Source organism: Pocillopora verrucosa, chromosome 13 (assembly GCF_036669915.1).
Source record: "Pocillopora verrucosa isolate sample1 chromosome 13, ASM3666991v2, whole genome shotgun sequence".
NCBI classification, from domain to species: Eukaryota; Metazoa; Cnidaria; class Anthozoa; order Scleractinia; family Pocilloporidae; genus Pocillopora; species Pocillopora verrucosa.
Window position 1 is genome coordinate 2109591 of NC_089324.1, and position 27674 is coordinate 2137264.

The 27674-nt window shown below is 38.3% G+C and overlaps 2 protein-coding genes across 7 annotated transcripts; one reads left to right on the top strand and one right to left on the bottom strand.

Moving 5' to 3' along the window:
• Window positions 1-1376: 1376 nt before the first annotated feature.
• LOC131773658 (uncharacterized) lies at window positions 1377-10098 on the bottom strand. 3 transcript variants are annotated; one of them, XM_059089603.2, is made up of 7 exons: window positions 9963-10098; window positions 8582-8702; window positions 5523-5639; window positions 4658-4822; window positions 3170-3680; window positions 2631-2876; window positions 1377-2218 (listed from the first exon to the last, which is right to left on the bottom strand). In XM_059089603.2, exons 1-7 carry the CDS (start codon window positions 10043-10045, stop codon window positions 1803-1805), a joined length of 1659 nt encoding a protein of 552 aa, XP_058945586.2. In that variant the 5' UTR covers window positions 10046-10098; the 3' UTR covers window positions 1377-1802. The 3 variants fall into 3 exon arrangements, with proteins under 3 accessions (XP_058945586.2, XP_058945585.2, XP_058945587.2); XM_059089602.2 differs by having other exon boundaries at window positions 5511-5639; XM_059089604.2 differs by having other exon boundaries at window positions 5511-5639; window positions 9846-9986.
• A 358-nt stretch (window positions 10099-10456) lies between these two features.
• Window positions 10457-26832, top strand: LOC131773648 (CLK4-associating serine/arginine rich protein). 4 transcript variants are annotated; one of them, XR_009339356.2, is made up of 22 exons: window positions 10457-10711; window positions 11429-11526; window positions 12085-12123; window positions 13336-13395; window positions 13949-14031; window positions 14142-14226; window positions 15032-15162; window positions 15956-15993; window positions 17471-17529; window positions 18208-18286; window positions 18703-18785; window positions 19294-19335; window positions 19886-20029; window positions 21382-21720; window positions 22409-22454; window positions 22647-22701; window positions 23303-23361; window positions 24212-24258; window positions 24471-24514; window positions 24813-24895; window positions 25552-25598; window positions 26163-26832. XR_009339356.2 is itself a non-coding variant. In XM_059089589.2 (22 exons), the coding sequence occupies exons 1-22, from the start codon at window positions 10613-10615 to the stop codon at window positions 26240-26242; spliced, it is 1794 nt and encodes a 597-aa protein (XP_058945572.1). In that variant the 5' UTR covers window positions 10457-10612; the 3' UTR covers window positions 26243-26825. The 4 variants fall into 4 exon arrangements, 2 of the variants coding, with proteins under 2 accessions (XP_058945572.1, XP_058945571.1); XR_009339355.2 differs by having other exon boundaries at window positions 25549-25598; window positions 26163-26253; XM_059089589.2 differs by having other exon boundaries at window positions 24859-24895; window positions 26163-26825.
• The last annotated feature ends 842 nt before the right edge of the window (window positions 26833-27674 follow it).

Sequence of the window (27674 nt, forward strand, 5' to 3'; positions counted from 1 at the left end):
AGGAAACGCGACGGTGTATAGCAATGCAGTCCAAGCACCTTGAAACAGAGAACATAACACCAGCCTGATTTTTGAGTCATTCTCGTTGGTAACGGGTAGAGTGAGGGCAAAGCAGGTTTGTATTATTGCCAGCGGGGGAGCTCTGAACACGTGGGCCATAAGCTCAGTTCACGGAGTCCGTAAACAGAAAAGCGTGGGAAAATCAGCCTTCATGAGACTCATTCTGTTTGTCCGAGCTTTACTTTACAACAAATTAATTCCTCGAGGGATTTGAACGCATCAATCGTTACATTTCTTGTCACTTTGACTAAAAACTCAATGAACTGTGAAATGGCCTGTGGGAATTACAGTCAAAACCTCTTGTGAAGTTCGTCGATCGGGGCGATTTATATTGGTTTCGGAGTTTAACGATCTTGCGCTGGGTTACATTCGAGTCTCGACGCAAATGGAATTTTTCCGTTAATTTTATAATCAGTCGAATGCCTGGCGTGTGGCAAAAATAGGAGATGTAATGACAGGTTGTTTTTTAGAAAATACCACCTGTTTGAAAAGTAGTGACTGTTTTGATACACGACGGTATCAAAATCCATCTAAGAAGGACAGAAAAACAAACAGCCTTTTCTATTTTTGAAAAGGAAATCAGAAAGACAACACACGTGTGAACAGAAAGTCGTAACGATGGTCTCTTTAACTCTGATGATGTTCGGAAAGTCCAATTTATATAAATCAAAATCGCTTCGTTGTTCAACAATCTAGTTCCGACTTATATGATACTTTCGATGACAGATTTCTTTGTTAACTTTGTTCTCTACGTCAAAAAGGGAGTAAACATTTGAGCACTTATGACATCGCAATTCCTCCGTTCCTTAGCAAAGCAACCGGTTGCTAGGCGTTCCAAACGAAAAGCGACTCAGGAATGTTAGAATAAATGAACGTTTTTTTTTTTTCGTTTTCTTGCCTCTCTAAACGTGCTCTATTGAGAAACGTAACATTGCTTTCATGAATCACTTCCTTAAGGCCTCTAACACATGCCGGAAGGAAAACTATTTTAAAAACGCACCAACAATTATGTGCTTTCGAAAATCAGCTTTCCTTTTATTGTGTTGTACAACTGAATGTCCACCTTCCAATGACTTTGCTTGTTTCTAAAGTATAATAATGGAAGTTAGGTTTGTTAATGAGGAGTTTATAAAGCTCATTAATTTTCTTATCGTGTCTAAGGAATCCCTGATGGTGACGTCAGACAACCACTTCCGCCCGCCATTTTGTTGGTCTTGAGGTAACATGGAAGAGAGGGGCTGGGTACTTCGATTACATCTTTTTTGGGCTTCTCCCCTCGCAAGTGACTCACACTTGCCTCAGAAAAATTACACCTGTTTTGCAGGTTACTTTAATAATAATAAAAAAAATTGGTGTTACACGTATTTCTAATTATTACAAATATACATGTGGCGATCTCTTTATAAAATTTACGGCTACGAATAGAAAAATGGCGTGGTTGAGTTTCGCTAATTTTGTTACGATACATATCAATCCCTTAGCTTGGTAAAGATTATCTCTTTTAATATTCCTTTTCTTGTTGCAAACTCCATTTTCCTTCTCAAAACGAGAGGGATTTGTAACAAAAATTCTACTAACTTGATCAAATTTTACCGCCAAAGGCTTCGTAACCGGTTCCTTCAAGATGTAAATTTCGCGGGCTCTTAGGGTTAGGGTTAGGGTTAAAACAAAACCCCCTTTGGTCCGTTCACTTCACTACAGATGTGAGAAACCCAGAAATTTCAGCTGAGGCTGTACTCCACTTATCGGTTCAATTCATTAACTGTCACAGGGATTCCAGAAATTTCCACGATTGCTTCATTGGCTTGTAACTGGCTGAAACCATTCTCACCACTCAATTGGCTATTACCAACATCTACTCCAGTCCCTTGATCATCCAAAGCGGCAACTTGCGCCCGAGGTGTACCGAGCCCGAGATTCGGTATGTTTCTGTTGTAGCCGTACAGCAACTGGTCTTTTTCCTTGGGATCAAGCCGGGGTACACGGGAACGGGCAGTCCGCTCGGCGGTAACCACACGGGGCATATTCATACGTTTCAATTGTTCTTCTCGCTGTAAACGGCGCTGTGCACGGCATTTGCTATCAATCCTTGGCTTCAGAAACTGCCATCGCAGCTCTTCTTTCTCGGCGCTAATTGGAAACTTGTAGTTTACGTGAGCTAGAGAGAAATAAACAAATAATTTTTTTTTAAAGAAAGATGAAAACACCAAAAAAAGATTGACAATGTTAATCAAAGAGGGACAAAAATGGTGAAGCATCTCCTGTGCTGGCAATCAACCTGACTAACGTAAATGCGTCACGTCACATTTTCCAAAACGTTTTTGGAGACGCGAAAAGTTAATTCAACTTAAAAGAGAGTGAGGAACAGAAAGCTTTCAATCTTTCTTAGTTCGGTGTGATGAAGGAACGCTAAAAAGCTGTCAAAAAACCAAGAGAAAACAAGTGTGGCTGGGAATGGGGAAGACTGAAAGAAATAAGAAATGACGAACTTTGCCTAATTTTTCCGATACACAAATCAAGACATAGCTTCGCTCAGCCCCCTTCCCCCACCCCCAGAGTTCACAACTAACCTTGAATTCCCTTTATTTTTATTGGATCTAGCAACTCTCTGCCACGTGCTCCGTTGATATTTGACGCAGCCATCTCGTCCCGAACAAAAAACGCCTCCAGCAAATTGAGAGACAGTTTGGCGGGATTTGATCCTGAAGCCTCGGCGCGTCCTAGAATCTTGGGATTGCCACAGTACCACACACGAGACTGAGGGTTGCTCCTGTCTCCAAGCCAACAGCCGCGAGAATACGATATGTTTTCCAGACCTGTGGACAACAAATCAAGCGAGTTAAGTCTGAACACGACAATAATGACCCATCTCTCCGTAGGATTAATTGAGTGTTGTCACTCCCCTTGAAAGGAGGACTTTTCCAGTGCAGGTACCCTCCCCCTTGGGTCTCCCAGACAGGTAAGGGTAAAGATTTTGAGGGTAAAGTCTCTTGCACAAGAACAAAAAACAAAGATGACCAGATCTAGGCAGTTCTCCTAACCAGCAGTGCAGAACATTGATATTGAGATGTGTAGAGTAAAGGGGTTAAGAAAGTGCAATTTTGTATACCTTCCATAGCGCACGGAGCACCGTTTATGATATCTTTTAGAGGCACTTCCGTTGACACACATTTTTTGTCTCTATGAGAGGGTGGATTATCTCCAAGTGACACTATGACTGGCACCAGCCCTTCCTCGTCACCTAATGAATGATCTGCTTCTGTCTCCCTGGAGACTGATACCGGTTTTGTCGCCATGATGACAGGCCTTGCCACTGATTCAGCCCCTTGCCTTACGATTGGTGTCCGCCCTTCCTGTGGGATTTGCTTTGCCATGGTATCGAAGCCTTGATGGTAACCTTGATTCCATGCAACGAATGAGTGAGTTGTGACCGGGGAGCTTGCATGATTTGAGCTCACACCAGGAGACAAGCACATGCTGGGTGACTTGGTGCTGTCCGCGGGACTTGACATAAAGGTGTCCCTGGGGTTCCCTACTGCAGTGGTAAGTGAACTGCTCCTGTCTGTGAGCACAGACATATCACTGTCTCCCTCAGGTATTTGAGGCTCTCGTACTTTCATCTGAGAAACAATATTTCAACTTATGCACTCATTTTGCTATATTTGTATAAGAGAACTATGGTGGAGTAACTAATTGACCAGCATCTAGTTTCTCCTTACAATATCACCCCTGAATCAAACATTAAGGTCATGAGAATAAAGGAAATGATCACCAACTAAAGAAGCTCTTGGTTGTTAAACAAATTCTCCCCGTCAGCACTTTAAAAACTGTAACAGAGAACAGTATAAAGAAAATGTATAGTGATATTGGGGTTTAAGTGTTGATTAGTGTTTACTTATATTTTACCGAAAGAGGAATTAATACAGGTGTATGTGCCGTCTAACAAAATGGAAGGAAAACAAAAATATTAGTCTCCACGAGAAAGAGTCCCACGCCTCCGCATTTCCTGTTGCTATGCTCTACCACTGAGTCACAGGGAATCCTACAATAAACTACGCCAAGTTAATGGGGAGTTTGAGAAGCGACAACGGCGACGCCGTGGACAATGTCGGTTAAAAATTCAAAATATATTTTACCTACAAATCTCGCGATACTGTAAAGTCATTTAGTTTGTTTCTCACTGTCAAAACTATTTCGAAACTGAACATGGAATACAGCGTTGAATTAGGCATAGAAATCTTTAAAAAATTAGCCGTCGTCGTTCGCGTTCTTCAGACAAGGCAAAGTTTTGCAGAGGACACAAAGAAATTTGCAAAGATTTATAACGCTCGTGTGCAGCCATTGTTCTGATCACTAAACCTTTCGTTTAATGACGTTCCCGTTGCCGTTGCCTTCGTGGTTTTTTTAACTCCCTAATACGTGGCACCTGTTACGCAAGTAAACCGAATAAGTAAGATGGTAATTTCCTCTGATTACTTTTGAATCCTGCAGAGAATTAAGTTAGAAAAACTCAGAGAATGTAAGAAGTTTATTCATAAATAAAACCTGTACAATTTCCCAGACACAATCAATCAATCAAACGTGTTCAATGACCCACCTCCGTCTTTCTAAACGAGTCTTGAACATGACCCTTCTTTCTTGGTGTTTCTCGTGTTGATTCGCCAGACAGAAAACTTTCAATTTTACAGTCTAAGGCCTCCAGGAACTTTTCAATATTTTCCAGCCTTTTACTGTTGGCTTGGACCATTTCACTGACAAAAGACTAATCGAGGTAGACAAAATGATAAACTACTAAAATAAACTACTAAAAAGAGAAAAAAAAAAACATTACAATGGAGATCAAGACATAAGCTATCCACATAACCACAGATATATTACCAGTGCTGCTATACCCTTTAACTCCCAGAAGTGATTAACAAGTAACTTCTCCCTATAATATCCCTAAACTCATTCAACAAAAAGGTAATGAGAATACACAAACTTATCAGGTAGAAGTTTTTATCATGATCTAGCACCAAATTCTCATAACGTATTTACAACAAAATGTGTAGCAGCTGGAGGGGAGAATTAACAAACAGATCTTGAGAGTTAAAAGACTAAGGTATAGTTCCCTTAGGTCAGATTGACAACCACTTCTTGATAAAATTTCCTTCACAAAACATTTCCCTTTTTAACACAATTAAAGCAGTAACATTGCATTATCTGATTGGCCAATTTACTGTTGTCAGTAAATGAACAGATAACACTGCCTACATCAAGCAATGGTCTTGCACTGAGAGAATTATCTTATTTGATGTCAATATTGTGGTAAAAAACTGTGGTCAACAACATTTTGACCTCTGTGATTAGGAATATCCTTGTTGATAAGAGTATAGACTGCCGTTGACTGGTTAATTGTAGCAGTTTCCTGCATTTAACAATAAAACAAATCAAAAGTAATCCATAACTACCTCGTCTCTTACCAGAGATTTTGAGTAGTTGTCTGACACAAATGAAGAATCTGTCTGGGTGTACACATCTAATTTCAGACAAGAGCCATTTGCCCATACACAGGGCCTGTCAAATTTTGCACCTTTCTCCTACAAACAAAGAAAGTGACACTGTTATTCATTAATTCATAATGTGATGAAATCCTTGATTATGATTGGTTATTAATGTGTCTTTTATTTGTAATTGGCATACAATCAGTGGGATATCCTATTACTGCTGTGCAATTTTAACTTCAACTTTCTGTACCACGACACTAGCAGCAACCAAACATTCATAACGTGTTTTTCAATCCTTTGATCTCCAATGCTGACCAAAAAGAAATTTCTCCTTACAGTAGCAATACATAGTCAAGTAGAAGGTAACAAGAAAAGAGTGAAATATATCCATATTGGGATATCATTTGATCAAACTACAAATTCTTAGAGAAAACATCTTAAGAAATGAAGAATAGACAAAAGGGAGAATTGCTATTGTGATGTTGGGTGTTGATATAGGGTCAGCCAGTGTTTGTCACTGACACATGTATTTCCAGACTCTTCAACTGAATTTCTACATTTCAAAAATTCACTATAGTTGAAATTAAGTCTCCCTCCCTTTTGATACTTGTCTGCCAAATGTCTCTATGTTTTTCACCACCACTTGGCAAATGCAAGCTTCATAGCTCCCTATGTAAGAAGCTGTGAATTAGCTGTTGATTGATTTGAAATCTTTAACATCCCTTTCTCCCTGGGAAACTGAATGTTTGAAAATTGGTTTTGTATAAATTCCTACCCTAAGGCCAAAACTGCATTCACATGCGTCACTTAAATGCACGTTTTGAATAATTCTATGTGTGATCAACAAATGTTGAAGAATTTGCTGATTTCTTGCTTTTAAGCCTCTTCAATGCTATTTGCTCACGGAAGCAGACACTTTATCTTTAAACTTCTCCAGAATTAAATTTAAACACCTGTGTTGGATGTTGTCCTTGAGTAGCATAGTGTTATAAAGTCAGACGTGTAAATCAAGTGAGGCCAGGTATGCTACGATAATTTAGTTTAGTTTTCCGAGCTTTTGCCAATCTATGGCATCATCAGGGAATGATCATCTTTCCCTGATGATGCTGCAGATCAGCAAAAGCTCGGAAAACGGAACTAAATTATTTTGGTATACCTGGCCTCACTTGATTTACATGTCTGATTTTGAACACCTGTATTCCACCAATTTCATTTTCCTACCCCATCCAGACAAGGATCCAATTCCCTATCACCGGGGCTCAGACAACACTCAAATGCCCAAGGGGGAAGGATATTGAGGCTTTGAATAAGTTGGCCCATATTAGTTGGCACATTACTGGAAAGTAGATCCGTAAACATTGAAACATTTGTCTAAGCTACATTCTCTTATCTTAGTGTTTCCCATAACCCAAAACTTGCTATAAAGAACTTAAAAAATTATTCACAAGTCTTTATTGTTTACACACCAAGATTACATCATACTGCTTAAAAAATGTAATGTACGATAACAATGAAAGACTGTTAGGTTTGATTTCTTAGTCCTACTTTTTAAAGTGAAACCAAGATACAGTTGTTGACTCCTGTTTAAGAGTGACATAAAGGTTTCAAATCACTCCCACACAGTAACTAAAGATATGATGTTGAGAAAGTCTCCAAACATGTATGTGTGTCTACATTTGAATTGTCTATTTCAAGACTATAAAACAACTGCAATGAAAATGTCATTTGCAAAAATATTTTTGTGAAACAGACTTCAAAAATAGGAACATATTTTTCTCACCATGGAAATTAGAGGTTTACATCTGGGTAAAAAAGGGTAAAAACTGATAGAAAGGGCAATTAAATCTTAATGTTAGAGTTTAAAAGAAAAAGTCGTTTTTTTAATGACAAGTTTAGGAGATTCAACACAGGAGAACCCTATGTTCCTTGTCTCAAAAAAACTACTTATGAAAACGTCATAACATTGGTTAATTCTTAGAAAAGGCTGCTAAATCTTAATCTTAGAGTTTGAAAGAAAAAAAAGTAATTTTTAATGACAAGTTTAGGAGATACAACAGGAGAACCCTATGTTGCTTGTCTCAAAAAAGCTACTTGTGAAAATGTCATAGTATCAGTTAATTTTTTCTGTTTATGTCAAGGAACAAAGACTTGTGCAGAATTATAGTTTTAGAGTTAACAGCAAATATTTAGTATAACTACACTAAAAATATTTCATATATTAATTAAATTTCTAAGTTTGTATCACTATTTTACAAGCTTGCAGCTAAAGAATGCTTTTTTTTCTCTAATAATCATAAGGGAAAGTGATCTGCATGTGTAAAATGGACTTTATAAAATGTTTTTAAATTCATCTAGGACTTGAGGATGTATATGTTAGAACTGTTACTGAGACATCTGCTTCAGGTCATCATGTTCAATGCTTGTTTCTTCTGAAATTTTAAGAGTTGTAGAAGATTTAATTAGCTAATTGGTTCCTAAAAATATTGTTAATGTTCTAGTTAAATTAAGTTCAATTGTAGAGGGGGGAAGAGGTAATTATTGTATTTATGATAACAAAATGATCTTTATGAGTTTCACCTGATTAATAATCATCATTGTTCTTATTCTGAAAATCTACGATTTAATGGACTCAAAACAAATTATTTTTAATCTCATTTCATGTGTCTTATTCAAGGACTTAATTCTAATTTGAATAAATTTTTTATTATGTTACAAGTAAAAAAAAAAGCACAGTAGAACCTCCCAGACTAAAATTACCAAATAAAATGAAGAACAGTATACAACAAGGAGTTTGGTTCAACTGATAGTTCATGAACCAAAAATGAACTTTAATGTTGAGGTCTTCCATTAAAAACCCAAAGAAATTTTTCCATAGTTCCAGATGATATTTTCATTTACATATTACTTTACAAATGATATACATTTCAGAACTGTTGTAAAAAAGAATCCTAACAGAGGAAATGTCTGATCAAATGGCTTCCAATTTTGAAACAAAGCAAAGGCGTCTTTTAATGGACCTAATATTGTAGCCTTACCACTAAAACATCACTTTGCTGTCCATCTGTTGCTTTTCTTTTACGAACAGAATTTGAATTGGTTACATTGTTGTTGTAGAGGTCAGCCTCCATTGGTTCCATAGTACCTGAGTTTTTATCCCTGTGAGAAACAAATGATCAGTTGACAACATTAACCCTTTCACTCCCATAAGTGACCAGGACAGAATTTCTCCTCACAATATCAATACAATATCAAGCAGACAAGTGATGAGAATAAAGTAAAATATCAATTAGGGGATTATAAGTTGATCCAATACAAAATTCTCCAAATTAACATCGCAAGAACTGTATGGCAGACTCTAAGGAGAATTACTCATGAGATAATGAGATCTTGGGAGTTACACGGTTAAAACATAATTTGAAATATTTCTAACAACTGTATTGCTTACATTTGTCTGACCATTACATTCAATGAGAGTTAACATCCTCTAACAGATATGTTGATTTTTTCTCATTACCCGCTTGCAGGAAAATATATTGATATTGTAGGGAGAAGATGCATGTTGGTCATGGCTGGAGGTGAGAATTGTGTTGTTCTAGAATTACCCTACAAGCACATGCAAGTTAGTTGGGCTGCAGCACAGGTGTTTTTGCCCAATAAAAAGAACCAGACCCCTCCCAGCCCTGAAGCTGGGTTCCTTTCCTCAAGGCCTCTAAGTTTATTGCCAGCAAAGAATTGCTTGTGTTGCATTGATCATGATGTGTACCTGCTTGTTGGCAATTCTTGAATCCGGAGTGTGCAGGATTTTTGGCTAGCAATCACTATGTGACAATGCTGGTAGCTTCTTTTTTAATGCTGATCAATTACCTTACCTCTTCCTCCCCCCCCCCCCCCCCAGGCGCCCCCACCCCACCGTCCAAAGGCATGGCACTTGTCGCGTACAACTCAAGATCAGTGATAAGTTTTCAAATGACGCGTTCTGGCATAGAAAATGTTTGATTTTTTTACACCACAAGATTTGAGTGGTTTTGTTCCACGATGAATTTCCTGAAATTAAATTTTCATTCAAGTGTCTCGCGAGACTCTGCGTAGGCCTAACAGCCTTCAACTCGGTTTGCGCGCATGCAAGACTTCATGATCGCAGACAGTAATGCGATCTAAGGTGAATCTAAATCAATTCACTTAAGTTTTCAACACGCCAGAAAAAGCCTCGCCGCTATCTTGCCTCATTCATACCAAAAACCATCTGCGAATCTCAAAAGTTGCACTACTTATGTCAAAAATAGAAAAGCGAACGTGTACCTCCGTGTTGTCGAAGCCGTTACGTGTATCTGAATACGTGCCAAACCGAGAAACGCGATGGTCTGCGCTATTTTGCTCTGTTTCGTAATATTTTAGACCAAGGAGATGAAAACTTACTTGGCAGGTTGCATTGTCGACAACAGCTTCTGTTGAAGATTGGAAAAGTGCGCGTTTAACGCCGTATAACGCCAAGCTTCCATTAACTAGACGCGCTATTTTCGCATTCCAACGCCATCACACTCAGTCGAGGGCAACCGCGTGATCTCTGTCCGACCACGCGTGTGCTGCGTGATCAATCTAATAATTTACCCGAGCATTAGCGGGCAGCCCTCCTTGGGGCTTTTTCAAATATGAGTCGATACAACAAAATCATCTCAAAAACAACCAATATAGGCCTAATTAGAGATTTTCAACACTTGGAAAACATGATTATGTGGTAAATTTCCTAATCATGGATAAGATGAAGACCCTTTCATGAAAGAAAACTAATTGTAATCTACCTACCGATCCCTAGAAAGTGAATTGTCGAAACGAAATTACCGCTCTTTCTTATCTTTTTACTGAGTGTGCGTTGATACAAAAATCTGCTGACCAAAAAATAGAGATAAAAACAGTGCAAAAACGGTGAGAGCACAGTTTGGATTATAGCATTTGCCACATTTTCCCGTAGGAAACGGGAGTCCCAAGGATGGGAATGCTCCAGAGTGACTTTGTAAAGATTTTAGTATTATTTGGGTAAACTTTCTGTTGGAGGCAAATCGTTGAAAATGTGGCACGAAGCGAGAAGGCAAGAAAAGAAATTGCGCGGAATGATGGTAGATTACCGCAAAAGGGCAGAGCGAAGAAGAGCTTTCTACGAAAGGATGGTTGGATTACACCTTCATGTTTATGATTTTACTTTATAACAAGATTCTAAGGCAATGAATACGAGGTTTCGGACAACCAGACGGGGCGAGATTGATTCCGAAAACCCTTTTGATGTTGAATCCGTACCCCACCTCCGCCATACCCCAACCCGCAGGATGTACCTTATAGTATCATGAAGGGATTAATTAGCATGTAACTTCTCCCCATGAAATCGATTCATTACCAGCATATAGGCGATGAGGGCAGACAAACCTATCAGCTAAAAGGTGCTATTTAGATTTAACACCAAATTCCCTTATCTTACAACAATTAAGATAAAGAAGGAGGGATTTTCAAACAAATCTTGGAAGTGAAAGCGGGCTTTGAGACGCATGAAAGGATTTCAAATTCTGAAATGTTTGTCATTGTTCTTAGCTTGTTATTCCTATCATTTGTCTGGTGCTCCCACTGGGCTGAATTTCTTTTACACATAGGTTCAAGTGAGAAAACTTGTGAGTTCCAAAAAATAATGTACTCTAGTTGTTTGGAGGGAATACATACAAAAGCTGGCAGCCAGCAAAGGTTCCCCCCTGATTTGCAGGGCTTCATTGGCTTATAACCTAGATGGGGTAGAGAAGACAGTTTATTACAGATCCTCTCAGAACTATAAACAAAATCCAGCTGGATGATTACTTAGCAATAGTGTCAGTTTTTTTCTCTTTATTATATTTATTCAGAAACAAGATCCTACTCAGTTCCTGAGAGTATATGGACAAAAATATAAAATCCATATTGATCCACAGTTGTCATCAGCAGGAGATGGGAAAACTGTAATGTGAGAATGAATGATTATTAAATTGCTTGCGAATACAGACTTTTTCGGTGGCAGAGAAGCCATAAGCAACAACCAGAAATAAAGTGCATTAATGGACTATGATTAAAAGACTCACGATAATTGTGAATCGAATAAAGTAGAAAGCTACAACTGATGAGAAAGTTAACACAGACAAATTTTATTTTGGTCATATATAAGCTTGCAATGGTTAGGCAAGCCAAGACTCCTAAAAAATGGCTTATGCGCGTATGCTGATCATCAGCTCTTCGTATTTTGCACTTAACCCTTTAACTCCCAAGATCTCATCAGTAATTCTACTTACTGTCTGTCATACAATTCATATGATGTTAGTTTTGAGAATTTGGAATTGAATCAACCAATAATCACCTAACTGATATTTTTCTTTATTCTCATTACTTGTCTGCTTGACATTGTACTGATAGTGTAAGGAGAAATTCTGTCTTGGCCACTAACGGGACTTAAAGGGTTAAGGAATTTATTACTACATTTTGATTAAGGAAATTATGTTTTTATTTTTAATTTTTTTTCTTTCTCCAGGATGCCATGGCAAGGTGACTCAAATAACATGATTGACAGGTATTGCATTACTTAACCCTTTACACCCTATCATCAGTATGCATATTCTCCTCACATTTTCTATGGTACTGACAAGGATAATTTTTTTGATAATTAGGAGCTTCCTAAATTGGAGATATTTTCTTTTATTCTCTCAACATTTATATCTGAGTTAAAGGTGAAACCATGAGGAGAATTTAGAAGCTAGTCACTCTTAGGAGTTAAATGGTTTAAAGATAAAATTTCCAAAAGAAATGTGATGCTACAGGGCGTGAAATTGCGCCTAATACAGGCGCCAATGCGACTAACTTTTTCACTTTGGCGACCGAATCCTGGAAATTAGTCGCGAAATTGGCGACTAGAATGTTTCATCTTAACCTTATTAAGAGATTATAGTGAATTAAAAAGATTTGCAAAGATAAATCCGTCGCAAACTTCCTCATTAAGTTTGTTTCCAAAACGCAACAGATGCATCTCAATCGATAATTAGACGCTATCTTGGAATTAAGTGAGCTTTAACGTTGTATATCGTCCATCCTAGTGTCCATTTTGTAGCACGTTAAAGATCTTTTCCCAAACTTAATTTTGGAGGGTCTATCTAGAATGCTGACGGTTTAAAAGAAGGTTTTGTTTGTCTTTGAAAATGGCGACCAACTTTTTTTCACTTGGCTACCACTTTGAAGAATTTAGGAGCCAAGTGGCTATCAGAAAAAAAAATTAATTTCACACCCTGTGCTATAATATGAAGTGTGAAAGAGGACTTCAGTTAACCTTTCGACTCACATGAGCAACCAATATGGCATAACAGAAATTCTCTTTACACTATCAATACAACATCAAGCAGACAAGTAATGAGAAAAGAGAACAATATCAATTAGAGGGATTATTAGTTGATCCAATAACAAATTCTTCAAACTCACATCAAAATAATTGTCTGGCAAACAGTAGGGTGAATTAGTAATGAGATCTTATCAAAGGAAAGGGTTAACAGTAATATATTTTAAGTGAAATATTAAAATGTCAAGTCTGTGTATTGTAAATGATGAATTCTAAGTAATGTATTGTAAGTTGATAGTTTAGGTATGCTAAACATTTTACATCTGTGTCAGTAGTATAATTAAATTTGCATCATCAGTGTCTTAAGTCAATTTAATAGTGTATACTGAATAAGTTAGTTGTTAAATGAGCAAAAAAATGATGTAGAAGTGAAAAGTGTTGGTCTTTCGTTTTCAGGTTTGATGTTCGAGCCCACCTTGATATTATCCCAGAACAACCATCATCAAGTTCTATTGGGTAGGTGCACAAATTATGGACAGAAATGAGATCTGTGTCAACCAAGAAAAAAAAAATTTATGATGTGAATGCCTTTACACCTCTAAGTTCCGGTTGTGACCAAGACAGAATTTCTCCTTACACTATCAGTACAATATCAAGCAGACAAGTAATGAGAATAAAGAAAAATATCATATATTGATGGAACCAATTCCAAATTGTAAGGCAGAAAGTGAGGAGAATAACTGATGAGATCTTGGGAGTTAAAGGGTTAAGGCAGATACTGGCTCCTTCACTTCTATTCTTTGAGACTCTTGTTTTAAAACTTAAAAATTCATGCTGACACTGAAAAAGGAAATCCAAAGCCAAGCAAAGAAAGTTCATCCTTGAAAGAAAGTTTTGTTTGTTTTTCTCCTATTTTCCATTTGTTCTCTCAGGATGTTACCAGTATGCTTTCTCTCAAAATTCTAGACCTTGTTCTTTTGACTTGCATCTAAATGTATTGACTGAAGTCTATTGGATCAGTTGCAAATGTGACAATACTGAAAAGATTGCACACAACTGTTTTTCTTAGAGCCTTGATGGAGACTGATCCAGAGGAAAACAGATTAAATTATGAAAGATACAGAACATTGGTAATGATAGATTACAGTGGAGGTCAGTAAGTCAGTTATCACCCTGCAAGAAAGAATGCACAGCCCAGTGACCAAGAGTGTATGAAATAGGAAGCTTGTGGTGAATTTTTCGATATTTCATTTTTTTTTTAGCCTCAGAGGAGTCTTATCTTCGGCAGTTGGAAATAGAAGAAATGTATGGAGCCAAGAAAGCAGATGAGAAAAAAGACAAAGAAAAGTAAGCAACACAGCTTAAAATCTGAAGAGGAGTGGAGTTCTGTTTAAAGTAATCTGTAATTATATTAGAGACCGTAAGGAAACTGTGACAGCAACTGCAATGAGGAGGTAGTGAAGCAAAAGATCTAGGGGCAGAAAAATAGCTCAGCACAAGCATATGTATATATATATGGAAGCCTTCCTCTGCAAAATAACATTGTGAAATCACCAAAATTTGCATGTTCTGAGAATGGAAAATTATTTAGGTTTTCATTTGGAACTCATCATTGTTGACATAAATTATACTAAGTTGAGGCATAGTGTGATAAAAGACAGTAAACACATCCTGCTATTTGTTCTAAATTTATAAACTCATTTTTAATTGACCCCTTCTTTGGGGTTGCTGTCCTGACTGTTTAACCCTTTAACCCCTAAGACTGATTAGCATTTAATTTCTCCTTCCAATATCACCACTTAATCACACATTAATGTCATGAGAATAAAAGAAATGATCACCAACTAAAGAAACTCCTGATTGTTAAACAAATTCTCCTTGTCAGCACCTTAGTAAATGTACAGAGAACAGCAGGGAGAATATGAATATTGTTGAAAGTAATGCTTGGAGAAAATGTAATTAATTTACTTCTACTTATTTCTCCAAGCTGTAACCTTTTTGGTGGCCACGACAAGAAAAAAAAATTTACCAGACACCTTAAAGTTTAACCAAATTTTTTTGGGGTATGAAGAAACACAAAAGTTTGAACGCTGTGTAATATTTCACTGTCAGTTATCTTAGAGAATAACTCCATTTCTTGATGATGGTACAGGAGTCAAGCTAAGGCTACCATTGGCTTTACATATGACAACAGCAAAAGTGTCGGTGATTCAGACAAGGACGACGATGATGATAATGATGATGACAGTGACAGTGACAGTGACAGTATCCTTAGTGATATAGGTAAGGCATATCATAAGCACCTAATATGATAACACTGATAATTTCAAACCTTTGTTATCTTAAACTTGATTATCCATAATTTTTGATTATCCAGACTCGGTCCCACATTTTAAGGATATTTATTATTGTAAATGTGGGGACACAAACTACATCTTTTCTCCCAACAAATCATGGCGTTAGGGTTGGGGTTAGGGTTAGGGGGCTGCTTATTGGTGAGAAAATCTGGAAAACATGCTGAAAATTTGTATTAGAAAATACTATAAATTGTAAATTTATAAGTCTGTATAGCAAACTGTTAAGAACTTCACAAAACTGTACCAGGATAGAAATTAATCATTGTTGTTGCCAAGTCTGCTGGGGTGCCCCTAAATGAGCCATTTTTGTTCATAAGCATAAGCTTCTATTTTTTGTTGTGGAATAGTGTTAAGCCTTCTTTGTTATGAGGCCTTTCAACTTGCATAGAGTCACTTAAGCTACCTTGATGAGCTAATGTTACACGCCAAGGAACCTTGGTTTAACTGTTTGTAAATACTTTTTGAAAATGGTAAAATTTTATGCACAGTGATTTATGGAATTCATAATTCCAGTGAATTATGGAATGTTTCTTTAGTTGGAGAGAGAAACACTTGAGAACTTGGGAAGAAAACCATGCTGTAAGGGAAAGAACCAATAGAAAATTGACACCTATAGATGCCAGATTTGAGAATCGACCCATGGCCACAGATAGTAGCAGATAAGCATTCCCAATGCCCAAAGCCTGATTGCCATTCCCCATTTCATTTTTATTTTATAGACGTTACAGTAGATGTGGATGAAATTGATACAAATCAGGTAAATACTAGCAAACTAATTTATTGCACTTCTACCAACAACATAAAAATATGTTTACAAAAGCTAGTCAACTCACAGATTCAAACAGCTTATGTAGGTCAGTTAATGTAAATGATGTGTCGACTCATTTGAATGGGCTTATTTCTTTTAAACGATTTGTAATGGGGAGCTGCATGTAGCCACAGTTATTGAAATACAGTGAAAGGTTTGAACTCGGGGTAAAATGCGATGGTGTAGTCTGATCGTCAGGGTTAGTGTATTCCTGAGAAGGACTGTTGTCGGTAGTGGTGACTGACGTTTTTACAACCTGAGCGGAAATCATCATTAGAGTCAAGTGATTAAGGGAATAACATGACTTTTCCATGACCATTTCTCGAATTTTTTGATCCCCCACGAAATGGCTCTCTTTGTATTTTCCGCCTGACCTTTTGCTTCTAATTTGTCCAAATCTTCCAGCCCCAAATCTTAGTTTTGACTGCTAATTTCTTCCATTACTTCAGTTTTCGCTCGAAGACGATTCGACGACTGAAAAAACTGCAGTTCAAAACCGGAGTTTCGCAAATGAATGGTTTTCCCGCGTCAACATTAGGCTTACTCTAATTGGTTAAAATCCAACGGATGATGAAGCAAAAACCAATTGGCTGTAGGGCTGATAATGCATTAGCAGCCCGCTGTCAGTCTTTTGCGGCCCGCTGAGCGTGTGTTTTGAAGAGGCCGATTTTCTATTTGGCCGCGTATATTGATAATAATAGTTGTTGTCAGTCAAATGTTCTCAGTCCGGTTTGTTTAAACTGATTGGTCATTAGATAGAAATAAGAGATATGGTAAGTTTTGAGCTCGATAACCTGAAGAAATAGAGAAAGATGTTTTTTTCGTCTTGTCACTAGCGTGGGACAAAGAAAAAATTCTTAGTCCCCATGAGGAATCGAACCTCAGACCTTCGGATTCCGCGCTCCGATGCTCTAACCACTGATCCATAGAGACTCCACGTAGAGCGAGGTCTATTACGAAGTTCATATGACACGCGTCCTGTATACTGCTAGGATAAGCAATGTGTCGTTTGCATGGTACCGGTAGTAGCTGAGACACTACCGGCACCATACAAGCGACTTCGCCCAGGTTGTCGAAACGTCAGTCGCCACTACCGATAGGACTACACCCCCCTGGACGATCAGACTACACTCTAACGGTTGTTGAATGAATAAAGTGGGTAAGTTTCTAAAGAAACTGCGGTGTCGCGTCGGTGGAAGAGTAAAACAGGGTAATTTAGTATTATCAACTGAGTTGATAACGTATATTGGCCACCGTAAAGAGTTTAAAAGCTGAAGTTTCGAGCGTGAGCCCTTAGTCAGAGCGAATGGAGGAATCGTAGAAAAAATGAAGCCACGCTATTGGTGGGAACACGGTGACGCGAAAACAAGAATAAATTAGTTGAATGAAAAACCTGAAGAAATGTTTGCCTTTGGTCTATCTGTAGAGAGAAACCTTAGACTCTCGCGGACTCCATTACGGCATGGCATCAGCACAATTCTGCAGGTTTGTCAACTTTATAAGTAGCTTGAATACTAGTTATAAGGTTGCCTTTTATGGTAGTGGTATCTGCCGCGGGTAACTTGAATAATAGGTCAGTAAGTAAGTCCAAAGCATGTTACCATTCAAACACAAGCCAGTTAGTGGATGACTGGTTTAGTCGCCCGAAAGTTATCTTCCCCGAAGTCATGTCGTCCCATACCAGAGTCATGTCGCATGAAATCCTCAGTCATGTTGTCCTACGAAACTGTAGACTTATTATGCTCTGCAGGATTGTTCTGACCTTAAACCGTTTGACCTTTAAGAGTGACCAGCGTCTAATTTCTCCCTACAATACCCCCCCCTGAATCAAACATTAAGGTCATGAGAATACAAGAAATGATCACCAACTAAAGAAGCTTTTGATTGTTAAACAAATTCTCTTCGTCAGCGCGTTGGAAAATGTATAGGGAACAGTATGGAGAATACGCATACTGATGTTAGGGTGTAAAGGGTTAAGTCTGCACCTGAAAACCTTGTGTTTGACCATTCAAATGAAAGCTACTGAGCGTGGTACTGATTACTATACAGTCGGTTCAGCGTGGCACTAACATCCACGGAAGTGTGGCCTTTCAAATGGACGCTTCATTGTTGAGTTTGAACGATGTTGTGATGCTGCAATACAAGTCTGAATGTATTTTGCAGAAAGCTGAAAGAAGATAAAGAAGAGTTGGAAGAGCAACGGAGGCTTCGACAGCAAGAAGAGGAACGTTCACTTGTTACTGTAAGTTGCTTGAAATCTCTGATGTGGAGAGGTCGTCGTTTTAGATAGATTTGACAAAAGAAGTGACCACTGTAAGGAAGCAGTTTTCACCGAAGGTTCGACAGTGCTGGTTAACAGTTTGAGGCGTTTAACCAGTAAAACGGAGTGACTTGGCAAACGACGCGATAACAGTCATAGTAGCGGATGAGTGTAAAAGCGGAGGAAGTCTGGGTCGGGTCGTGTTCATAACGCGACCCGACCCAAACTTCCCTCGGCTTTTCACTCCTCCGCTTCTATCGCGCTGTCTACTATCGTGTTTCGTTTTACTAAGTGAACGCCTGGAACAGGCTCAGTATTGGTTCACTATATCGTATATGCTTCTTTTATTATTATTATTTTTTAATTAACTGTTGAAGCATGTGCAACTTAAATTCTAGGGTCGGCGTGCCCGTCGTGAAAGACGTTCATTGCGAGAAAGACAGAGAAGGAAAGCACATGACGTGGAACTGTCACCACCCAGGTACTGTGGGTAGATGCACTGCTTTTGCACCAATGCGCACATTTATTCGTGCGAGCACGTCTTCATCCAGACCTTCATCATTCGTGCATGTCTTCGTTCGTTCGTTTGTACCTTGATGTGCTCATGCACTTGCTTGGTTTTTTTCGTGCGTTCGCTCCTTCATTCTTCCGGTGCTTTACTCGTGTGCTCGCTCCTTTTTCGTGCGTTCGTTGGTCCCCTTGTTTGTTCGCTCTTTCATTCGTGCATTCGTAAGCTAATTCGTTGGTGCGTTCGTGAGCTCGTTCGTTTTTATGTGCTTTTGTTCGTTCGTTGGTTCATTCGTGCAATCACTCGATTTCTGTGTATTCGTTCGTTCGTTGGTGCGCTCGTGCGCACGCTTTTTGTTTTTCGTGCCGTTGTTCGGTCGCTCGCTTGCACAGGGGTCAAAGGCCGCTTCTTTTTTTTTAAGCTGATATGAATGATTTAACCATTTGTCACAGGCACTATGTTTTTTACACTTCTTTTACAGTTATGCCAGAAAAGCAAGCCCTACATATGAACCATACAGAAGGTTAGTAAAAGTGATCGACTATTCCTTTTCTCTTTTGTTGAAAACCCTGGAAAAAACACAAAACAAAACAAAACAGAAAGAAAAACTTGCGATGCACTTCCATCGTCAAGTTATGAAGCGTGACAGTTCTGGTTTTTGTTGTTGTTGTTGTTGTTGTTGTTTTAAAAAAGTAATGAAAGTAGTTGGACTTGTGATAAGCGTTGATCAAAGAAAAAACGTGGAGTGTACTTGAGCAATTGAACCTCAGATCGACAGATTCCCCGCTCCGATGACCTACCATTAAGCCACAGTGAGCCAGGCCAACATTAGGTTCATAATTTGAGTTTAAGTGCATACCAGTGAACTCAAGCAAATTTATAATGTAGTGTGGAAAGTAATCTAGGACTGCTTTGGTTTTGCATTACTTCTTTCTGTGATTGGTCCAGAAAACTCTATCACATTCTTAACCGATTAGATTCAAAACTGAAACCAATCGCGACCTGAGAGTAACAGAAGGCTCATATAGTGTAAGTTTGACTATTGTTAACTCTTTTCTCTCTCTTTTACTAAGGTCTTCCTCTCGATCATCGTCCAGATCGCCATCACCAGAAAACGCCGGCAAAGTGGAATTTATCACAGAATTCAGCCATTCTTCGACCGATCAGCCTTCCACGAAAGCGAGCGGTGATTCACGATCACGTTCATCCTCCTCCCGGTCGGTTTGCCTTACTTTGTTATCCGCTCGCTAGACCAATGCTTCCATCTTAGATTGACTGTAAGAAAATCGAACTGGTTCGTTCCTAGCTGGGTATACCGTGCGTCATTGCTGGGTATACTATTTGTCATTGTTGGGTATACTGTTCGTCATTGCTGGGTATACTGTTTATCATTGTTGGGTATACTGTGGGTATATTTTTGTCCATGGTCCACAAGTAAAGAAATGATCCTCGTGAGGTGAGCTGCGATTTAAAGAATTGCAAAGAAGAAACTTTTTTTAGGCTCCGACAGGATTCGAACTCTTGCCTCTCTGAAACTTTTAAGCGCTTCTACTAACTGAGCTTTGCAGCCACATGTTGTGAGCGACGAAAAGTTTATGTTGACATCGCTATTTTAATTCTTCGCCCCAGTGATTGAAGAATATGTATGGTATAGCATGAAAATTTTGCGAATTTAGTACCGGGTTTGACAAAATCGCCATTGAAATAAGAATCCTGCAGTATGGAACGCTGCAAAAATTTACTGCCTCTGTTTTGATAAAACTCTCCATGGTAGTGGCTTGGGGTTTGGGGTAGGCTGTTTATTTTTGCTTAGTTCCCGGCTAAAATTTCGTTTATCTCAAGCGGCAAAAAATAATAATACTAATAAATCAGTGATCCATAGAATGATGTATATATATATATATATATATATATCAACAGGGTGCGATCATTTTTTTCTCTTACAAGATTACTATAGCAACACTATAGCCTCTTAGTGGCACCCCTAATTTTAACTTTGTATGCTTGTTACTCGAAAGCGAGTTCGGTGACCCCGTTTTTTTTTGCAATTAAATTGTGAACTGTTAAGATTCATCTTTTTGTAATATTTGTGTAAAGATATGTACATGCGGTTAAGAGCTACCAAAATGTCTTGACAGGTTCTGAGGGGTATTAAGTCAAGGAGGGGAGAAGGGAATAAATGAATCGGTTATTGTTAAAAAGTCCTTTATCTGCCTGTCATTTCCACCGAGTTAGTTGAGATGACACATTCTACGTGCCTTTGTTTGGAAAATCTAGGGGGATTTTACAAGATGCAGGAACTTCTAAAAAAGAATAAAACTATTTCTGTCCAACTATTCTCTTTTTGCTAATTTTTTTTTCTTCTTCTTTCCTGCACCTGCCTTGTGCTTGTGGTTCCTCTGTGATTGCCCAATCCCTCGCCTTGTCAACACGTACTCTTCAAACACCAAATTCGGTATGTAAAAATGTAAATTTATAACGGTCCGTTAATTTTGCAACTATTTCTTCGTGTTATGCGATTTCTTTTGTGTGCGTAATTGTGCTGTGTTGTGAAAATTAAAACCATTAGTACTTCTGAACGAAAGAAATCGAAGGAGCGTGACAGGTTGCAGTCACACAAGAAACAGAGAAGTAGAACACGCTCACGGTCACGCGACCGCGATCGACGGCGTTATCATGGCAGATCGCGAGACAGATCCCGCGAGAAAAGTAGGTCACGCGAGAGAAGTCGCTCACGTGACAGAAGCCGGTCACGTGACAGAGACCGTCACGGTACTCGTGGGCGTGAAAAGCATAGACACCAGAGTCGCAGCAGAAGCCGCAGTCATGAACATGACCGTGATCGGCGAGAGCGTGACAATGACCGTGACAACAAGGAACGAAAGAAGCAGCCGTCCAAGGGATTGGGGTGAGTTAGTTTAGCGATGCTTTAATTTTGTTTCTACTAGCTGTCAAAATTTCTCCGCTAGCTAAAAATCGAACAATCTCAACCGAGTATAGAGAATAATCCTGGATTACGTTGGATTTTCTTACCTTCCTCTCTGATTGGCCCTGGAAACTCCCGCCACTTTCTCAACCAATCAAATTCAAGACAAGTTCTCCTCATCTATCTTTTTTTTCTCTTAATTAAAAAAAAGGGTCAAAATTAACTCTATTAGTCAAGAATCCGATGCAGATTGCAAAGACTTTATTTGGCTTCGCCAGAAAGAAAACAACTATACGTGACCAAATTAAAGATAGGGACTCTAAACTTTTTAAGAACGTAATCAGTGATGATCATAAACTTCATAATTTGCTACCTCCAAAGAAGAGACGTGTGCTTCGTGAGCACAAGCATGACTTTATATTACCTAGAGTTAAAACCGAATGCTTCAAGAATTGTTTCCTCAATAGATACCTCTTCAATTAAATTCACTGTATATAAGGAACTTCATAATGTTACATAATGTTACAATGTTACAATTTTTTGTATATTCCGAATTGTACTTATTATTTTCTTATTAACATAAATTGTGAAGTTACACGTTTGTTGTTTCTGATTTATTAAAGACAGATTATCATTATTATAATCGTCGTCATGTTCTTGTCACACGTAGGTTGTTGAAAACCAAAGCAACACCTTCCTCAGGCAGCAAAGAAAAGGTAAACTGTAAAGTTGTCGACCTTTTTATTTTCTAGATCTGAACAACTGTTGTTCTTATTGAGACCATACGATTCTTTCATGCTTGTAAGAAGAATTTGTTTTGCTATCGAGAATTAACTAATCGATCTGCGAGTCAAAGGGCTTTCTTTCAGATGTTTGGTTTTTGTTTCCTAATTTTCGTTTGTTTGCAGTTAAGTGCTCAGGAAAAGATGAAAAAACGAATGCAAATGATGCTCAACAAGCAACGTAAGACTCTAAATCGCTGCTGTTTGTGGTTACTGCTTATAAAAATAAGTATTTTTTTATTTGGCTTGTCGCAATGAACAATCTATGCGAGAAAACGTGCAAGCTATTACAAGGCCGATGAAAAGCGCAATGAATTTTCAACTGGTGCAAAGCGCGGGAAATAATTTTATCGCAAGGCGCAGGAAATTTTGCGCGGATTCACCTCATGCACCCTATGTCACGTCAATCAAATTTTGTAACTGGTGGGAGGCGCGGGAAATTGTTTATTTGCAAAACGTGGGAAAATTTTGCAACCGGTGCAAAGAGCGGAAAATTGCGCGATAACAAAGCGCGCCGGGGAAAGTTTGTAATTATGAAAAAATTATGTAATTGGAAAGCAGAGGGAATTTAGTAACTGATGAGAAGCACAGGAAACTATGCAATTTGTTCCAAGCGGGAAAAATAAAGCAATTGTGTTAGAGCTTGAGGAAATCCAGCTGTTTTAACGTCGTAATTTATCATTAGCATATGAGGTTTTGACCAATCACATCACTCCAGCTGGGTGTAAGACGAAAACAAATTTGAATTTTGAAAATATTTTGTTTGTTTTTGTTAATTGTAGTGAAATCCGACAGAAAAGAAGATAGACGAAAACGAGAAGTCAAAGAACAAGAAAGACGGGTAAAAATTTGCTTTTGTTGTATTATCGCTTGTTAAAAGTAGTCGGACTTGTCACAGGAAAAAATGCAGCCAATCATTTATTTATATATATATATATATATATATATATATATATATATATATATATATATATATATTCCTCCCGAAACTTGTTCAGCTTTTTTTTTAGATAACAGTGAAAGAAATGGAACATCTTATCCCTTCAAGGATCTATAAAATGAGTTTGTGTTAGTTTTTAGTTACTACGGAGGTACTACACCGCATTGTAAGAAAAGCTAAGCTTTGTAAGCTGTTAATACCAGTCCTTGTAGCTCAGAGTACCTCTATTCGAAAGGAATGTGAGTTTTTTAATTAGTTTTTTAGAAGGGAAGATGTTTTTCGTCCTCCTACGAGCATGGGACAAGGAAAAGAATCTGAGTCCTCAAGAGAACTTCAGACCTTCAGATTCCTAGCTCCAATGCTCTACCACTGAGTCACCAGAGACTCTACGCTGAGCAAGGCCAGGAGTTCATTTGTGACATGCGTCCTGCATACTGCGAGGATCAGCTATGTTCAAAGCGTCATGCGCGTAAATTGCAAATTTTTCTGTTTATGTTTTTTTCTTTCTTTTTCTGTTTTGTCCTAAGCTTGTGTCAAGACGAAAAGAATCCCACTCTAATTCATTACTGAGTTAAAAATTTACCCATTCCTCAAATACTATTTTACACATTGTTTGTTACCTTATGTGGTGTGAATCACGAGAATTTCTGATTAGTTCACGAATGGCGCGCAGTAATAAAAAAAGAAAACTTTTGAGGATAGGAATAATTAAGATTTATGATGACTGAAATAACTTTTCTTTTCGTTTCAGGAACGCGAGGATGACCTTCGCGAGATGCAGCGGAAATGGCGTGAACGGTAAGAGCACACGATGTCATTGAAAAAAAAAACATGGATCCTGTTTTGACCTTTTCAATCTGACCTAATGTCATCTGCCTTGGTTGTAAAGTATTTAAATGATTCCGCACGCCGGATTGTGTGATATGACTTGGACAAAAGAGAAGCTTGCTTAATCTGTCGACTTGAACCATTATGTTGTTTATGTTTTCGTGTTTTTGTTTGTTTCGCAGGGATAGGGACAGATATGACACAAGTCGGTCGCCTTCCCCTAGAGGTAAAAAGAATGTTAAAATGTGTCGAGTATGGCGAACAGTACTTCCTGAAAATACTGTTCAGTAACTTCTATTTTAATGGCTCGCACTTGGGTTTCATCTAAAAATGAAAGTTTGAACCAACTTGTACAGCACAATAAACAGAACCATTTGAAAGTGCTTAGTAATTTCTTTTTTGAGTGGTGATACATGAGCCCTTCGCCCACGTTATAAGTTATGTAATTTACAACTGGAACCACATCGCACAACTTAATGAATTGTATCACAATTTTATTGACTGACTTAACTGAAAATATTCAGTACACAGTGCATTGCCTTGTGACTTCACTTCGTATTCTATTCACAGGAAGGCGAAGAAGTGTATCTAGGTCTCCACCGCGGAGGTAAGACTTCTTTTTGTTTTATATTTTTTTCTTCTGATTTCAATTGAGTGTCGCAAAACCAAACCCAAACTAATAGCAACGACCAATTAAAACCAAGGCAAATTACCCAAGGAACCAATGAGAATCAATCAACTTCAAACAACCAATCCCCGCAAACCGCGGGAAAACGCGTGTTACAAAGTCGTATTTGATTTTGCCTTCTGTTCTGATTGATTGGGCAGAGTAAAGCCAAAACAATTTCAGGTTATGTTGATCACCCATTTGAAGAATTTTTCTATTATCCAGCTCCTGGGTGGCGCTATTTCTTTTTGCAGCTGAAAATTAGCCACAAAGGGTGACTGTTTTCTCCTACTCTGTTAATAATATTGACGTTCTGATCAGTTTCCGGTAGAGAGTTGCTTTACTACGCTCTGTAATTGGTCCAGAAAACTCGCGCCAACTTCTCAACCAATCAGATGCAAAACTAACACCGATGGCGACTTGGCCATTTGCGTTTTCCCACGCTTTTACCTGTTTTGACTTCGATTTCCTGTTTTCTGATTGGCTGTTGTGATCATAGTTTCCGTCTCTTATGACCAGATCCAAAAGTCCTCTGCCATGAAATAGACTTGTATTTGGTATCTGATCTTTGTCACTCTTTGAACTTGTTTCAGAAGACACAGAAGTAGGTCCCGATCACGATCGCCAGTTGAACCCCAGACAAGTAAGTTTTATGGAGAAATGTGTCACCGTTCATGATTCTTGAAGAATTGGGCCCCATTATTTTCAAGTTCGACATCCATCCTGTGTCATCCTTGCTCAATTTAGTTTGATTATTGTCTCTTTGGTATTTTTCTATCTTACTAATTAATTCTTTTGTGGTCATTTACAATCCGGTCCAATCTCCTCCATTTTTAGCCATCCTTATACCATCTTGGTTTATCATTGCTTCTCCTGTGTTTTTCTATCTTACTAAACTGGTATTTTGTAGTCATTAACAATCCGGTCCAATCTTCTCCATTTTCAGCCATCCTTGTACCTTCTTGGTGAATCATTGCTTCTCTTGTGTTTTTCTATCTTACCAAACTTATTCGTGCGTACATAATTTTTATTTAGTAGTGGTTGACAATCCTCGTTAATCTTCTTCGCATTTAACCATTCCTGTTTCCTGCCTAAAGGTCACTTGTTGGCACGCATGCATCCTTCGGTGTGGACGAAATAGAATTTGTCTGCTCTAGAAAGACGTCTTATGTCCGTCAGATATCGTTGATCAATTTGTTGTTTTTAGTCCCTGTTGTAGACATCGATGCACATGCTTTGGGAGAGGAGGTTGTCGAGTACGTCTACCCTGTAAAAGACCCCAAATGATGCATACCTCACCACTACTTTCTTGGATTAACAAAACAGTCTCTTTGTCATAAAGTGAAGTCATTGGAAGCTGAGATCTTAAGAAGAAATTGAAGTCGAATACAGAGGAAATTTCAGTGAACGAAGATATTGTCGGACACATAGTAATATAACATCATCAGGGATGTGGAAACCAAGTTTAAAATAGCGCAGAGCGTGAAAGTTTTGAAATCGTCCAACTCTGTGAACTGGTTAGGTGTTATAACTAATTACGCAGCCAATATCCATTTAGAGTGTGGTTATTTAATACCTTGCGATTCCCGACATCATTGGAAATGACCGTTTCCTTAAATATTTTTTTATGCCTTTCTTTGAATCATCTTCTTTGTTATCTTCTCATACATTTACCTTTTAATCGAGAATTCCATTTCTTCCAGTGGGTGAAAGGAACGCTGTGCAAAATGAGGAAAAGGCCTTTCTTTCATTGTAGAATTAACCTCAGTGCGATGTTGCATTGCTTTTCGGGGTCAAATAAAATAATGAAAAAAGAAGCGTTATGATTGTAGCCACCAATTGCGAAGTCTCACGGTTAAGCACTTTTAAAACCTGCCCACTGACTGTGACAAAAATGACAGATAGACTGATATCATGATTCTTCTTCTTTGTTTGAACATTGTGAGAGAGAACGAAATGCCAGTTTTGTTTTTAATCTTTATTGGCCCCCCGAAGGATTATACCTGAAACAGATTCTCTCCTGACTTGAATGGTATCTCTCTCAAAAAAATATGCTCGGTTACATAGTTATTTGCGACTGAAGAAATTTGCGTTTTACTCCCTCTCCTCATATCACCTCGATGTGGTGCTCGAAGGCGCCTCGGATCTTCGGGTCACGTGAGTCAACCGATTGTGCGATCAAGCGGAAAAGCACTGGATACAAGTTCTTTCAAAAGGTCTGACTTTTTCCTTTCCCTTTTTTTTTCGTGGTTACGTTTTAACCAATTTTATTTTATTTTTTCACGACACGTCACTCGATAACACCAACAAGATACCATCTGCCGGACCAAAGGGTACTAACTACCGAGCCGAACGAAGAAGGTGATTTTAGATCAAGGAGACTAGGTACGAGTTAAACGGCTGTAAATCAGCCTTTTAAATAACTGAAAATGTTGAAGAACGAACCCAAAATCGAGGTCAGTTTGTTCATTCGAAAGTTGCTCAGAAGTTTTGTTTAAGAATGAGACCGTTGATTCTTCAACAAATCCTTACATATATGTGAACTGCATACGGAAGCATCCTCGCAGTTATGAACAAAATTACACCAGTGTCGCAGAGGTTCAAATCCCGCACAAGCCTGAATTTGTTTTCAGGCCTTATTTTTACTTTTGCTTAAGTTGTGTTCATAACTACGAGGGTCGCTTCCACATTAAATCCTTACATTTTTAAGACATTTCAG